Source organism: Astatotilapia calliptera, chromosome 13 (genome assembly GCF_900246225.1).
Source record: "Astatotilapia calliptera chromosome 13, fAstCal1.2, whole genome shotgun sequence".
Lineage (NCBI taxonomy): Eukaryota > Metazoa > Chordata > Actinopteri > Cichliformes > Cichlidae > Astatotilapia > Astatotilapia calliptera.
Genome location: NC_039314.1, coordinates 29,800,687 through 29,817,389, shown reverse-complemented (window position 1 = coordinate 29,817,389; position 16,703 = coordinate 29,800,687). Strand labels below are relative to the sequence as shown.

The 16,703-nt window shown below is 45.2% G+C and overlaps 1 protein-coding gene across 4 annotated transcripts in view; it reads left to right on the top strand.

Moving 5' to 3' along the window:
- The window catches only part of mmrn2a (multimerin 2a), a 33,681-nt gene that overhangs the window by 11,946 nt on the left and 5,032 nt on the right, over positions 1–16,703 (top strand). For all 4 annotated transcript variants that reach the window (XM_026190593.1, XM_026190597.1, XM_026190598.1 and 1 more), the window contains 5 exons: positions 4,168–4,290; positions 5,408–5,514; positions 6,791–6,871; positions 11,179–11,430; positions 16,060–16,484. In XM_026190593.1, the coding sequence (XP_026046378.1) occupies positions 4,168–4,290; positions 5,408–5,514; positions 6,791–6,871; positions 11,179–11,430; positions 16,060–16,484 (988 nt within the window). The remainder of the gene's footprint in view (positions 1–4,167; positions 4,291–5,407; positions 5,515–6,790; positions 6,872–11,178; positions 11,431–16,059; positions 16,485–16,703) is intronic.

Below are 16,703 nucleotides of genomic sequence, written 5' to 3'. Positions count from 1 at the left end.
AGTCCCGAGATAAACAGACACACACACAGAGCAGCTGTTTGCTTCAGCGTTCAGTCGACCAGTAAACTGTGGACGCTCTCTCTCTGCAGTCACACAAACTGACGCCGTTCTCGGGCTTCATGCTGTGACTGCTCCTTTCTACACATCCTGTACTCGTGACTGAAAGCCTCAGCAGGATTACGTTTTTCTTTTAAACTAGACTTAAACTGGACATAGATGGCTTCTTTTACTCCTCTTTCAAACCGTCTGTCCTCTCTGTCCAAAATGTGAACATTGGCATCCTCGAAAGATTGACCTTTGTCCTTTAGGATGCCAATGTTCACATTTTGGACAGAGAGGACAGACGGTTTGAAAGAGGAGTAAAAGAAGCATCTATGTCCACTGTGAGCGACCGGTGGTTTACGACACCGTCTGTAATCTATAATCTCGTTTTGAGATCTTTTCTCAGTCACATCCTGGGCCGTCTGACCTCAGGAAATCACATGATAGGGTGGGGCCAGGTTTCACAATGAACTCACCCGAAACTCTGGTTGATTGGGACCCACACCCAGTTTCACACCTTGGCTCATGTGATTAGGTAGAGGAGCATTAGGGGGTCCTTTGTCCCTCTTGAGGGGGGAAACTCCCACAGGGTTTAAATCTGGGACTCTCCACCATTTGACCTTAGAACTGAAGAAGCTTCTCGGATGAGAGGTGAAACGTCTTCAAGCAACTTAAAGAAGTCCAGACACTTTTCTTTCCAAGCTCCTTAGACTGCACTTGGTAATATTGCAGATCAGGGAGACAGTTTGTTTGTGTGTGTCTGTCTGCACATGTGTGGTCATCTACAGAGACCATGTTGTGGAGTCTGACAGCAGTGGGAAGGAAAGACCTGTGAAATCTCTCCGTCCCACACCGTGGGTGCCGCAGCCACTGAAGGAGCTGCTCAGTGCTGTCACAGTCTGCTGCATGGGGTGGGAGATGTTGTCCATCAGGGATGACAGCTTAGCCGCCGTTCTCCTGTCACTCACCACCTCCACTGGGTCCAGAGGGCAGAACAGAGCTGGCCCTGCGGATCAGCCTGTTCAGTCTCTTCCTGTCCCCGGCAGAGATGCTGCCGCCCCAGCAGACCACAGAGTAAAGGAAGGCTGAGGCCACCACAGAGTCATAGAAGGTCTTCAGGAGTGGGCCCTTCACTCCAAACGACCTGAGTCTCCGCAGCAGGTACAGCCTGCTCTGCCCTTTCCTGTAGAGGGCGTCTTGAGTTATGAGTCCAGTCCAGTCTGTTGTTCAGATGAACACCAACGTACCTGTAGCTGTCCACAGCCTCGATGTTCATACCTTGGATGTTCAGTGGTTGCAGTGGAGAATGCTTGTGCCTGCGGAAGTCTACCACCAGCTCCTTGGTTTTACTGGCGTTGATCTGGAGGTAGTTCAGCTGGCACCAGTCCACAAAGCCTTGAGTCAGTCCTCTGTACTCCTTGTCGTCTCCATCAGTGATGAGGTGACTATTGCAGAGTCATCAGAGAACTTCTGCAGGAAGCACTGGGTGGAGTTGTGGGAGACGTCTGCAGTGTAGATGGTGAAGAGGAACGGAGCCAGAACCGTTCCCTGTGGGGCCCCCGTACTGCAGACGACCCTGTCCGACACACAGCCCTGAGTCCTCACATACTGTGGTCGGTCGGTGAGGTAGTCCAAAATCCATGTAGTGAGGTGATGGTCTAGAGATGGCACGATACCACTTTTTTATGTCCGATTCCGATATCATAAATTTGGATATCTGCCGATACCGATATGAATCCGATATAGTGTTTTTTAATCAACAAAACTGTTTTTTAAATATCTTGCTGCATTTTGTATAAGTTCATACTCAAGTTTAAAACAACAACTACACTAAAGCTATTCTGTTATACCTGTATGCAAAAAAAAAAATATTTCATAGTTCAGCAATACTGATCAATCTAATAAACTTAAACCTACACCATCCTCCCTATTCTGGTATTTTAAAGAGTACTTAGCAGAAATATTAAGCAACCTAACTAATAGGGTTCCAACTCCCAGCAACAACAAAAATAAATAAATAAAAAATAGGGAACCACCCCTCACGCTCCACCTCATGATGCTTAATCGACGTAATCAACCTTAATTTGATGCAGTGTGAAAAAAAATGCACAGAAATCAATTATTTTTCAAGAAATATTAAATAGATTCAACATCTTTCTTCAACAAAATTGCAGACTGCACAGATGGTACCTTCCCAAAGGAAAAAGTACTATAGCTTACTAGGGTATATATATTAGACTTAATAGTCACTATATACAGTAATTGACTTCTATTCATTTTACATCAAATTAAAACTTTGGGTGTCAGATAATTATTTATTAAAAGCTCGACATTTTAAATGAGAATAAGAAAGAAAAGTATGTCTTTGTGCCCCCTTTTCCCTGTTAATGCCCTATCGGCCCCCCTGGCTAAACTTTGCTAGATCCGCCCCTGCACAGTTACCAGCGTCAGCTACGTAGAAAAAGATCCTGGTGTAGAAAGTAATAATAAATAAATTCTAACAACAGCTGATCAAGCTTAAACGTGCTGCTGTTGTTCAGCCACTGGTTTCCTCTTTCTGGTGCAAAGTGGGCCAAAAACAAACAAGAGAGACGGACTCGCGACAGAAAAGCCGATCAGCTGATCGTTAAGCAGTTTCATGATTGAAGTAGCAGCAGGAGAGGCAGTCGCTTGTTAAGCTTAACGCAGGAATGCTTTACAAACATTCAGAGATGGACTTACACACTTGCTTTACTTCTCTCGGGATAACTTTGTCGGAGATGAAATGCCGGGTTGCTAGCGAAGCTCCACATGCTATCCAGACCACCGACAGGTCCCGCATGCCACAGCCGCTCTATCACGTGATGCATACTGCTCCGACGTGCTAACGTTCTGAGGCGAGTTACGGCGTGTTGCAAGTTTTGCGAGGTGCTTTCGTGATATTTAATGGATCGGATTACATTTTTTATTTTTCTCCGATATCCGATCCAGTAATTTAGGTCAGTATCGGACCGATACCGATACGTAATATCGGATCGGTCCATCTCTATGATGGTCCACTCCAGAGTTCTCCAGCTTGTCCTTCAGGACCGAGGGAAGAATAGTGTTGAAGGCACTGGAGAAATCAAAGAACATGATTCTCACAGTGCTTCCAGCGGTCTCCAGGTGAGAGAGGGAACGATGTAGGAGGTGAATGACGGCATCATCCGCTCCAATGCCAATGGTAGGCAAACTAAAGTGGGTCCAGTGATGAGCTCACCAGGCGCCGAAGCTGAGCCAGGACCAGCCGCTCCAGGGTCTTCATCAGGTGGGATCAGGGATTAAAACAAACCCAAAGACGAGCCTTGTGTCTTTTCACAAAAACAAAAAAAGAATCAAAACTTTAGTGATCAGATCCCAAAGAGATGAAAACCACGTCAGAACAACCGAAAAGAGAGAGGACATTTAGAAAAGGGATGCAAAATAATTACAGAGGTATCAGGATAAAACGAGGAAACTGCAAAGGAACAAGAAGCATTTAAAAAATGATGCTAAATTAAAAACCATGAAAAATGTCTTGGAAAATGTCTTGGAGCAAAAATATTCATAAAGGGATGCCAAATTAACATAATGACTAAAAACATAGTTTTTAGTTATTCTGGTGTTACTATTTCATTCGCCGTTGTCTCACAACAAAAACATAAACTAAATCTGCATTTTTGGACTCGGCTCACGTTTTTATTCTTATTCTGTGGTTTTCATGGTTGATTACTCTTCAGAGAGTGGAAGAGGGCTTTTCCTTGAAGCTGAGTGTTGGTGGCCACTGAGAAGAGGGCACAGTCTTTGACCTCTGACCCCAAACAGGAATACAGAACAACAAACTGTGTGTGTGTTTCCATCTTCCTGTAACGCTGTGGACATCTGGGGTTTTCCTGGCTCACAACCGGCCTTTAAGAGGAGCCGACTACACGTCTGTGCACATACAGCAGAGGCAGTTAGACCGAGTTACACACAAATATGTGATCTTTCTTCTTGTTCTTAAAGGAGCACTAACATTTTTTCTTAGCAGGAAAACTGTGGACATATCACACTACATCCTGACTCTGTGTGTGTGTGTGTGTGTGTGTGTGTGTGTGTGTGTGTGTGTGTGTGTGTGTGTGTGTGTAGGAACTGGTGTCCGTTCGTGCATAACCATGTGCAAACGATGGCAGTTATGTGTGGAACAGAGAAGTACACCATCAAGTCCCAGAGTCCATGTCCGAGCGGGACGCCCGACTGTCACCTGACCATGTGAGTGTCTTTGGTTCGTGGCTTCAGCTGAAGAAGACTGTGACTCATTCGTTGATCATTTTAGTTTTTCTCATTGGGGATCGTGAGGTTTCTATAACACCGTGAGTGTAAAATGCGTTGATCTTTGCTCAGGAACTTCCAAATCTGTTTAATATGTAGATATGATATATATCTATCTAACAGACTCCAGTTTGTGCATGTAAATGGAGAGTCCTCTTCACACACTGAGGTTAATTATGGAGTTCCACAGGGTTCAGTGCTAGGACCAATTCTGTTTACATTATACATGCTTCCCTTAGGCAGTATCATTAGAAGACATAGCATACATTTACACTGCTATGCTGATGACACCCAGCTCTATCTGTCCATGAAGCCAGATAACACACACCAATTAGTTAAACTGCAGGAATGTCTTAAAGACATAAAGACCTGGATGGCCGCTAACTTTCTGTTTCTTAATTCAGATCAAACTGAGGTTATTTTACTCGGCCCTGAAAAGCTTAGAAATATGGTATCTAAGCAGATTCTTACTCTGGATGGCATTACCTTGGCCTCCAGTAACGCTGTGAGGAACCTTGGAGTCATTTTTGACCAGGACATGTCCTTCAATGCACATATTAAACAAATATGTAAGACTGCTTTCTTCCATTTGTGCAACATCTCTAAAGTTAGAAATATCCTGTCTCAGAGTGACGCTGAAAAACTCGTTCATGCATTTATTCTGTCTCGTTATTAGTCTCTGTCTCTCTTTCACAGCATGTCTGTATCCTGTCTTCCTTCTGTCACCAAAGTGCTTGGTGACAGTGGCATCAGATCTAAAAGCCTCCTGTCACTAATCATCATCTTCAAACTATTTTGATGTGTGTTTTCAGTGTAACTTTAGTAGACAGTAGAAAGCATGTTTTATCCCTTCACTGACCTGGGTCCAGCTTGATGTTTCATATTTCTCATGTTTTCCTGTGTCAAAATCCTGAATCTGAAAGTTCAGAGTCAGAATAAACCTTAAACTTTGGGAGTCAACCCGCCCACAGACGTGACGTCTTTGCTGAAGGTGATGGCTTCTATAGAGGCCGAGCAGCGGTAACCACGGTGTGTTTGTGTGTGTGTTTGTGTGCAGGTACAAGCTGTCCACACGGCCGATTTACAGGCAGCAGCAGAAGATCGTAACCGCTCTGCTGTGGCGCTGCTGTCCGGGACACGGAGGACACAACTGCGAGGACACAGGTGAGTCAGCAGCATCACCGTCACTCGAGTCCGCGTTAAGGATGTTTTTGTGAAGCAGACTTCAGTGTTGCGCAGGTTGTAGCACAAACGCTCAGACTGACATCAGAGAGTTATCCATTAAAAGTCCACCTTAAGCGTTCCTGTCATGTTTGGTGCCCTTCCTGTTTTGGCCTTTAGGTGGCGCCGGGTCTGCACTCGCTGGCTAAAATCTGCTCTGGTTTGTTTGGGTTAAAAGCAGCCTGATTACATTTATCCACTGCACTTTAATGTGGTTCCAAAGTCAGAAACAAGTGAACAGAAACAGCCTGAATAAATGGCCTGTAAATGGTAAATGGCCTGTATTTATATAGCGCTTTACTAGTCCCTAAGGACCCCAAAGCGCTTTACATATCCAGTCATCCACCCATTCACGCACACATTCACACATGAATAACATATTCAGGGAATAACGTATGAAAATGTGTTTTATTTATATTATTGTCCTTTCAATGGTAGAAATCCTTTTGTATTTATGATGTAAACATATTTATTAATATTTATGTTTAGTGAGTTTGATCCCGACGGCCACAGTGAGCCTGAAAGCAGCCGCGGTTATTCATAAACTACTCGTTTTAATAGAGGAGATGAGGATGGAGCATATTAAGAGTTGCTCTGAATGGACGCCTGGTTCTGGTTTCCCCCCGCTGGAGTCTATTTTTACTTTTCCAAGAACAGGCGGGCTTTAGTATCGCTCGGGAACTTAATGTGTTCCAGATTTTCTCGGCGGGTGGGAACAGCCGTGTTTATCTGCGGGAGGACGTCCTCTGCTCTTCGCTTCTGTTTGTGTGACGCTCAAAGTTTATCAGCGGTCGTCTCTCAAAGCTCCCAGCTCCCCCACAAACAGGCCACATTATTGCATGATCGTAGCCGGCTAAAACAGAGACGGCTGCTGCCTGCGTTTTTCTGTTTCCAGCATTTGAGGCACAAAGTCAAAGCCACGAGTTCATGAATCCATCACTGAGTCTCAAATCAGGAGGTCATGAAGAGAAACATTAAAGTCGTTCATTCTCTGCCTCAGTTTATTATTATTATTGTTATTATTGCTGCTCTGAGCCCTCGTTGTGCTCGGACGTCAGCTCTGATTTAATCTGAGTTTATGGGAAGAGGAGGAGGAGCGGGCGTCTCAGCTCGGACCGCTGCCTCCAGGATACAATCATTTGTATTGACTGTCTCTGAGCTGACTCTCTGTCTTTGTTAGTTTAAACTGCAGTTTTACAGCTTGTTTCTTCTCCAACAGTCTCAGGCCCTCGGCAGGATTCTGAAAGCTCGACTCTGATTGGACGATCTGAAGCAGGCACATCAGAGGTCAAGGCTCCAGGTACGCTCTTGGAAATGAAACATTTTTGACTCTTCAGGTAACTCACGTCTCAGACTGTAGAACCACAGCGAGCCAATCAGTGCGTTGGTCATAACGAACAGGAAGTGGTCATCGATGGAGTCAACAATCAGACTCCACCTCAGGGTGATCGATTTGAGACTTTTCCACTTACAGTCGAGACCCAGAACTCAGCTTTCTATCAGATCTGTTTGTAGTAACTCTTTTTAAAGCTTACAAGTACTGCCCCTCAGCAGGCTTCCTAAAAATGACCAATCAGAAAAAGAGAGAAGAGCTAAACAGCTTGTTTCAAACACAGGATGCACTGATGATGCATGGACCTGAGAAAGAAGGATTACTCTGGACTGTGAATCATGCAAAGCTACGTCAGTCACATGACAGATTTAAAAACAACAGGAAATGACCCAAATGAGTCTCCAGTCATAAATCATTGAAAATCACACAAAGATACACAGAAATATAAACATATTATTAAAAGCAAAGTAAAATGAATAAATATGAATAAGTGTAAAGAAAAGATCAGGTAGAGGGAATAATAATGATATGTACTCATTAAGAACAACAAGTGAAAAGATCTGGTCATTAAAGGGTGGAGGAGGGGTCTGCAGTGAGGATGACCTCAGAAACCTGGAGGAAGAATAAGCTGAGAAAACGCAGCTAGAGGAGCCGCCTCCAGCTGCAGGAGGTGCTGCTGCGGTCACACCGGGGAAAACTGGTTACGGCGATCTCTGGCTGACCTGCTGGTCTCTGTTTGCGGTGGTTTTCGACTTCGTGTTTGCTCAGAATAAATTGGTTGGCTCTTGAGTTTCACCTTCACTCTCTGCGTTAACGCCGCGCTCTGACTCATTACTGTTCTAACAAAGTGAGGAAGCACCGCGCTTAACCACCGCACTCACATTGACAAAAGGTCAAGTTCCCTCCTCTCCCCTGGAGAAGAGGGCGTGGGTGCGCCAGTACCAAGGTCACCTCCCACCCCACCCCCTACTCCCACATTCGCAACATATAAACAAAGAGTGAGTCATCTGGGAACCACAGACACACTGTTCAGAGGTCAAAGGTCACACTGGCCTGATGAGAAGATTCAAGTTGGAGTGAGCTGATGGAGAGGAGAAGAGTGCAAGTCAAGTCAAGTGGCTTTATCATCATTGCAACCATGTGCACAGTGAAGGAGAACAAAAACAGTGCAACACCAGACAGTAGAAAAGTGCAACAATGACAGTTGGTTGTGCAAAAAGACCGAGCATTGTGCAGGACAGGTGGGCAGAGGTGATCCTGATGCAGGACACATTTCACACGACATTGGCTGCAGTGACCTAAGACCATCACAAACAGATGCCAAAGAATATCAAATACACCCTAAATGACTACAGTGGGATGCAAAATAAGTACTAAGACATGTAGAGTGACCATGAACTGATGGAATAAGACCACAAGCATGCACGAAAAGTAAAAATTTGACTACAAGGGTGTGCAAAAATGACCAAAATTAAACAAAACCCCACAAAAGGATGCAAAATAAGTACTGAATGATGCAGAACAACTTAATGACTTTAAACAACCAAAGCAAAAGCAATGACTACAAAGGGATAACAACATGAGTGTATAAAAGGGCAAATTTACCGCAGAGAAATGCATGATGTTTGCCTACTGGTGGTGGTCAGAGGGCCCGGTGGCGCCTTTGTCCGGCAGCCTCGCCTCTGTCAGTGCGCCCCAGGGCAGCTGTGGCTACAATGTAGCTGCCATCACCAGTGTGTGAATGTGTGTGTGAATGGGTGAATGACTGAATGTAGTGTGAAGCGCTTTGGGGTCCTTAAGGACTAGAAAAGCGCTATACAAATGCAGGCCATTTACCATGATGATAGATATTTTTAAAGACGAACAAAATAATCAAAGGGCTGAATGTGAAATTACCACAAAAGAATGAACAACAACATCTAATGGACACTGAATGACTAGAGGGATGCAAAATAAGTACAAAGAGACGTTAAAGGGAGTTTAAGAGCGCGCAACAGCAGAAACTCAAACGAACGTCAATGAACCGAGGAGAGCAAGTTTTTGGTTGTTCTGCTGTTTTTCGGTTTTCTAACTGCAGCAGGTTGATTCTCTTTGTTCTGCTTTTGATTCAACAGGAAGTAACAACAACAGTTTTCTCAGCTTCGGTGCCGCACTGTGAAATTTCATTACTGCAGGATACATGCAGAGTACATGAAGTATTTATAGCGTGTGCGGCACTGAGAAGCCTGAGAATCAAAACAGTCGATGTTGTTGGAAAAACACGGGACTGAAATAGACCTTTGGCCTTTACGGGCTCGATTTAACAAAGAAAGACAAACAAAAAGGCCGTTCCTCACACACCTCCACACGGTACAGTCCGCTCCCACCGCGCCTACGATTGAACCCACTTCCTGCGAGCTGGGGTCGATGAAATTAAATCACTAACACGATGGGACACAATAACAGGAACACCTTCAAATACAACAAGTGTGAGTCATCCACTCATAACACTTGCAAGCACTGCATCACATGAAATTCTTTGTGCGGTAGTAGCCTCTGCAGTGGAAGCTAATGCACGTGTGTCCAGCTTTTTAAAGAGAGAAGAGATCAAGACTTTAAAACAACAAATTGAGCCATGAATCCCTGAATCACCTCTCAGTGGTCTTAAAAATGATAAATGAGACGAGATTACAGTTTTGTTTTAGAGCAGCAGCTATCGGTTAAATCATCAGTTATCAGTTTCTTCAGCTCCAAAAATATCTAAAATATTAAATTCAGAGAAAAGAGAAGTATCAAATGTTCACACTTAAGAAGCTAAAACAAACAAATCTTTGGGGTTTTTTCTTAAAAGTGACCAAAATAATTATTCAACCGTCCAAAGACGCAAATACAGCGACTCACATTCGCTTACTGTACTTATTCTTTAGTTTCTTTAGTCCACTGCAGATCATATGGAAGCAGACACATGAGTGCTCCCAGTAGGATAATGTTTGCAGCCAACCTGAGGTAAAGTATCGCTGAGGAAGATAAATCTAAAGTTTCAGACCTTCCTGGTTAGATGCATGAATGAGGTGATGCAGGCAGAGAGTTCAAGAAATTGAAGGAGAAACTCTCCGAACTGAATCGAGTTCATTCAGGATGACAGCAGTCAGACGGATGAAAAAGAAATCGTATAGAACCAAACATATGCAACCAGAGGGATGCAAAATGGGCACAAAAGAATGGAAAATTATTTTAAAATCATACAAAAGAGGCACAGATCCTCAACTACATCAAGGGGATGTGAAATGATTACAGAGGGATGCTGGGGGGGATCCTGGGGGTGGGCTGGAGGCAGACCTGCTGTGGCGCTCCCTGAAGGAAGCACCTGAAAGAAATGCAAGACCAGGAACAGTCTACAGAGGAATAACGATGATAACGAGACACAACATAATGAAGTGAAATAAAAACTACCACTGTGGGATACCGAATCGCTCCAGATGGATGCAAAGAGAGCACACAGGAAGGCTGATCTACAAACTGTTGTGGTTTCAGACAAACAGCCACAAAGGGATGCAAAATGACTACAGCAGGATGTGAAAGGAGAATAAAATGACAAACCATTACAAAGAGATTCACCTGCAGACCCACAAAATAAGCCTAGCAACGTAAAATTACCAAAAAGGTTTTACTGGTCACATATTTCATCTTTCCATCCACCCCGGCTTCCTCTGAATCTGATCCAGCCAAACTGATGTTCCTGCTGAATTAAAAGTTTTTAACTCTTCTGAGTTGTCAGATGTTCATGAACAAAACTTTTAGATGGGACTAAACTCAAAGACCTCAGACGTGCTGCAGCCTCAGAGGAGAAAACGATGACAGTGTTCCTCGCTGTCTTCCTTTGCAGCCGCAGAAGCTGCTTTGATGTATTTTATGCCTTCGACCCGGCCTGCAGGTCACCGACTCAGAGATCAGCGCTCCTGCTGTCGCTGCGATTCCAACAATGAGCTCAAACAAAAACGACGGAAGCTCAGCGGAGAAATCCCCAAATACATCAGCCTGTTTCCCATCAGCCTCTCCGTCTCTCTCACAGCCGGTCTGCAAGACTTCCTGTTCATCTCTGTGTTAGTTCAGGTCAGTGAGGCTCGTATCGTCACTGTCTGCCTTCAGTTCGGTATTCCCAAAGAAGAATACACACCAGGTTTGCTTTTCCTGGGCGTGTTTTAGGTTAACCTCGATTATCTCAGACATTCGTCAGTCTGAGTTTTTAACGTTTTCTGCAGCTTCTCGCACTGATTGTTGTTTTTACGTTTCAGTTGTTCATACTCGGCCCCAGCAGCGGGGCGGAGACCTGAACCACGAACAGAACGACCACCAAGTGCCCGACAGCACGCTGTATGATGCCAGCTACCCAAGCAGCCAGGACAACGACACACATCCCACCCCGGGGCCAGGACACGCCCACAAACGCCATCATACATCATACCAGGCGACGAACACTCACAACCACGACCGACACCCCCACCACCTTGATCCAGATCACCCACAGCAGGAACACCGAACGCCAGGTGAGTTTCTGTCTGTACTGAGAAGGTTCCAACAGCCAATCACGACCCAGAGGTCCAGTTCAGGGACTCTAATTAGCTGAGGTGAAGCCGAGCAGACGACTAGCAGTGTCACCATCCACCTGTCAGTCAAGGAGGCCACGCCCCTCCAAACTTTGAACCTTAATATAATTTAAACAGGTGACACTTAAAAACTTATGAGGGGAAACTGTTCTGACTAATGGGGACTCTTCCACTGCTGGAGCCTCCGGTGGACATTGGAGGAACTGCAACCTGCCTGCATGATGAAGTCAGGGCTTTTATTTTGGCGTTCCTGATTCTTTTATTTAAATAAAGACGTGAGCACATCTTCCATTGCTGATAAACACCCACACACACTTCCGCCGAAGGAAATCCGCTTGTTCCTCCGTTACATATACATCAGTGTGTGTGTGTGAGTCACCCGACCAGCACACCTATGACATCACACCCCCACTTCCAGCTTGTTTGGGATTGGCCAGCTCTCAGTTTCCCACAGTTCTGTTTTCTCTGACCTTTGACCTCAGTGACCAGCCAGCTACATCATCCTGAGAGGAACATTTATGAGTGTTTCAGAACCTCCAGTCCAGAGAAAAATAACAGCTGATCTATAAAATCATCTCTGTGACGGAGCTGTTAGCTTTAGCCTCCTGTGCTGGTGTAGAAAGCACAGACAGCGACTCCTTAGTTTATGTTTATAAAACCATCCAGTGATAAACAACAAGTTTTATTTCAGTCCACAATATTTTGTGTAATTTTGGGTTCATTTCTTATGCCATATTAAGCTTTCCTTTTAATAAACTTAAAGTGACGTCTCACCTTCTTAAGAAGAAGAAATGAAGCGCTTCAGTGTAACACACGCTCTTTTGTCGAAACAGGAAGTCGCCTGTGCTCGCCTCCGTAAATCACGCTGACGATCATTAGATAGAAACACTGCAGCTGACACGGGAGCGTGTGATTTCTTTCCCTCTCTGCTGACTGCAGCTGCAGCCTGAGGTGACCTCACTGTAAGCTGACCTTTGACCTCTCCATATGCTAAAGAAAACGGGTCATGATGATCAGAGTGAGTGTTTCAGGTGGTTTTGTGTCTGGACTGCATCTCCAAAGCCAAGCACACACACACACACACACACTTGTATTCCTCACATGTGAGGACCCTTGCTTCCAGCATACCCAGACCTGTAAGCCCCCCCCAAACATGCTTGATGGGTGATGTGTCCGGTGAGTCTGCTGGCCATGCATGAACTGGGAAGTTTGCAGCTTCCAGGAATTGTGTACAGATCCTTGTAATATGGGCTGTGCATTATCGTGCTGCGACATGAGTAATGGTTGTGGTTGAATGACACAACCATCAGTGTCACGATCTCTGTGATTCAAAATGCCAGCAATGTGTTCGTTGTCCATAACAGACGCCTGCCCATACCAGAACCACACTCGGTCCACAACGCTGACATCAGCAAACCGCCCGCCCATACGCTGTCTGCCATCCGTCCTGAACAGTGAAACCAGGACGTGCCAGACGCCATGAAATGTGCGCGTTGTACGACGACGAACTGCAGTCGGGTCGGGACCTTGGTGAGAACACGAGCATGCAGATGAGCTTCCCTGAGACGGTTTCTGACAGTTTGTGCAAACCGATTGTTGCTGCAGCTGTCCGGTTGGCTGGTCTCAGACCATCCTGGACGTGAACGTGCTGGAAGTGGAGGTTCTGGGCTGGTTACACGTGGTCTGTGGTTGTGAGGCCGGTTGGATGTACTGCCAAATTCTCTGAAACACCTTTGGAGACGGCTCATGGTAGAGAAACGAACGTTCATTTCATGGCAGCTGCTCCGGTAGACATCCCTCAAAGGTTGGGGCATCTGTGGCGTTGTGCTGTGTGATCGAACTGCACATGTCCGAGTGGCCTTTTAGTGTGAGCAGTCTGAGGCACACCTGTGAGGTGGGATTATCTCAGCAAAGGAGAAGTGCTCACTCACACAGATTTAGACAGATTTGTGAACAATATCTGAGAGCCGTGGGTCTTTGTGTTTGTAGAAAATGTTTCAGATCTTTGAGCTCAGCTCGTGAAAAATGGGAGCAAAAACAAAAGTGTTGCATTTAACCCTTTCAGACACAGTGGTGCCTACAGCTATTCAAAGGCTGTCTTCTTGTATTTATGTCCATGTTGATGGTTTACTTGCACATAAACCACTACATTGGACACTGATGTGTCCATGCCCTGCCACCCACTGGTCAGCCAGTGTTGTTCACCTTGGTGGACATGTAAAGAAATCTATTTTCATGCCTAAAGATGAATAAAAATACTTAAGAAAAGAATCCAGATTGAGGTTGTCATAATTCATGCATGAAAGGGTTAAATGTTTGTCCAATAAATGAGGTTTCTGGGGGGCTTTCAAAGTGTTCCAATTCCCAACATTGTAGAAAAATAACTCAGACTGGAAAAAGTCTTCCACACAAAACCGGCCCTGGAATCGAATCCTTTAATCTGTTAGCATCCACCACTCGGACTCGTTCAGGGTTACATTCATATTTCGCCCTTTTTAAAGACATTTTTCCAGTGAAGCGTTGGTTTGAAGGCCAACATCTTTTCCTCTGTGAAACTCACTTTGTGTAGCATGTGTAGCGCTAACCTGAGCCCCACTGTTAAGTGCTTTACTGGAAACCTGGTGACTATCAACAGGTTCAGATTAAGAGCACTTTTCTAACTTTCCAAAGATGCAGCCTGGATTTGAACTCGGAATAAGCCAAATACGTGTTTCCACCCAGTGGAGGTGATCGTAATGTGACGTGCGTCTGCTGAAACACAGCTTTCATGCTTGCAGCAGCAGTTTGTGGCTGGCTTTGGCTCAGCCTGTTCTGTCCTTCAGAGCCTCTCGGGATCGCTGAGCAGGAAGTGTAAGCACAGTTGGATTTATTTCAGACTCCAGGAATAACAATAACAACACAATCAGATCCTCTTGGCCCCGAGGTGCCTCCGACCAGCCGAAGGACCGGCAGCGCCCTGAGGTCTGCATGTTCACTTTTCATCAAACCATCCCAAGGCGCTGTAAAGCTCGGCGACTATCCTCTGAATCCTCCCAGCAGCAGTCTGAGGTGTGTTTGCTTCCCTTTGGAGCTCTGCTGTGTTTTTAACCCAGACTGGAGCCTCAGCTGGTTCCATTTTAGAGCACAACAATCCAGTCTCGCTCCCCAGAGAGCCATGGTTCACAGGGGGGAGTGTGTTTTTGTCAGCAGTGGGCGAATAGCCCCTCGGGGTTCTATTTTTATTTCAGAAATCTGGTTCAGAAGTCCAGAGTTTCCCAGCGGCTGATATCCTACTGTCAGGTTCCTGCGTTCTTCTAGTGCCGCCAACAGGTCAAAACTTCTGCTGCAGCCCACAACTCCTCATGTGGTCATGACTGTTCTCGTGTTTTTGAATCAGCTTTTAAACCAGTGAAGATAGAAACTGGACATTTTTACCATTGCATCATTTATTAAACCAGTGACATTAAAACAGACCTGAGCACACAACACAGTTTATACAGTTTCAGAGTAGATACACAGGTTCCAGTTTAATGTTCCAGCAGTTCTGTTCTTGACTTCTAGTGGGATGAATTTCTAGGCACAGCTATGAGGTGGAGACTTTTCTGTTCAGAGGTTTCAGGAGCTCTGCTTTTTGCAGATGATGTGGTTTTGTTGGCATCATCAAATGATGACCTTCAGCTCACACTGGAGCAGTTTGCAGACAGATGTGAAGCCACGTTGATGGATATCAGCAGGAAGGAGTGCGCTGCCATGCTGGATGTTTGCAGGCCAGTCTGTGTTCCTATCCTCACATGTGACCATGAGCTCATCAAGAATAAAATGTCCCAACAAGTTGATTCTGTTCATCTGGACGTAGTTTCTCACTGGGAGAAACATCAGCACACTGACTAACAACGAGCTCAGCTTCTTGGTCATTAATATGCAAATTCTCAAGGCTGTTGTTGGGGAATGGCTGCAGTCACAGCAGGTAACACAAAGACAGCGTGTTCACGTGTCAACAAAGGTCTGAGTAAAGGCAGAAATAAATAAATGCAAAGTTTAAAACTCTCCCGTGAAATCAGAATACGCAGAATATTTAACTCCAGGTTCAGTGTAAGAATGAGAGCTTTGGCTAAGTTAAGTGTCTCATTGATAAACAGCGTGCTGGGCTGCTCCCTTTGTCAGTTTAGAAAAACTTCATATTTCATGAGAAACAGAAATCAAGCGGATTGAGAGACGAGCTGGTGGCACATATGAGAGTGTCCTCTGCATAAAGATGTATATTCAGGTTTGAGTGCAGAGATGATCTCTGTGGATCACCTGCATTAATTACAGGTGGCCTCAAAGGTGTTACAAAGGTATGGCAGGACGTTAGGACCTGCTCTCATTGTATGATCATTTAGATTCTTTCTACCTTTTATTTAAAATATTTGGGGGGTTTTGCATTTTTTCCTACATAGATCTACTTCCAGATCGAATATAACCAAGTAGCTTATTCCAGGACAATCCACACAGTCGTTGAGCTGTGTAACTGCAGTTTCCTTTGTACCGTTTGGTTCCTTTAATTTTGAAATGTCCAAACATTGAAAACATAATTTGTATTTTTTCCAGAGGACCTCAGTGCCGCCCCTCTCCCATATCCCGGTGCCCTTATTCCCCTTATTGTCCCCTACATGATGGACCGGGTGTGGTCCCAGCTGCAGCCGGTCATGGAGCACTTTAACCACTCACTGGAACACCTGAGCCAGAGGGTAGGTGACCTGGCCCATGATGTGGCCCAGCTGAAGAGCAGCCAGCTGGGGGCGGGGCATCAGATGACTCTTCAGGAGGAGCGTGATGATGGGGTGGAGGAGCGGTTGGACGCCAGATTAGATGAAGTGATTCAGAACATCGGGGAGGTCAAGAGGCAGGTGGAGGCGCAGCAGAATGAGATGGAGAAGAGGCTGCACTCGCAGCATGTAATGCTGCACTACAACCTCACCAGCTTCAAGGCCGACATCGACGTGAAGCTGAAACGCCAGCAGAAGACGCTGCAGGTCAGTGCACGAGGGAGGCCAACACTTTACAGGATTCATGGTGATGTCGATATAAACCTTTATAATGAATCAGGAGGATGTAAAATGAAAAGAAATGATGACATTATGACAAACTGAGGCCTGGCTGGGAATTTAAACATCTTTAAAATGGCCACGATCAATAATTCATCCTTTTGGTCATTATTTACAGTTCTCTAAAACGTTAGAAGGCTCCATGAA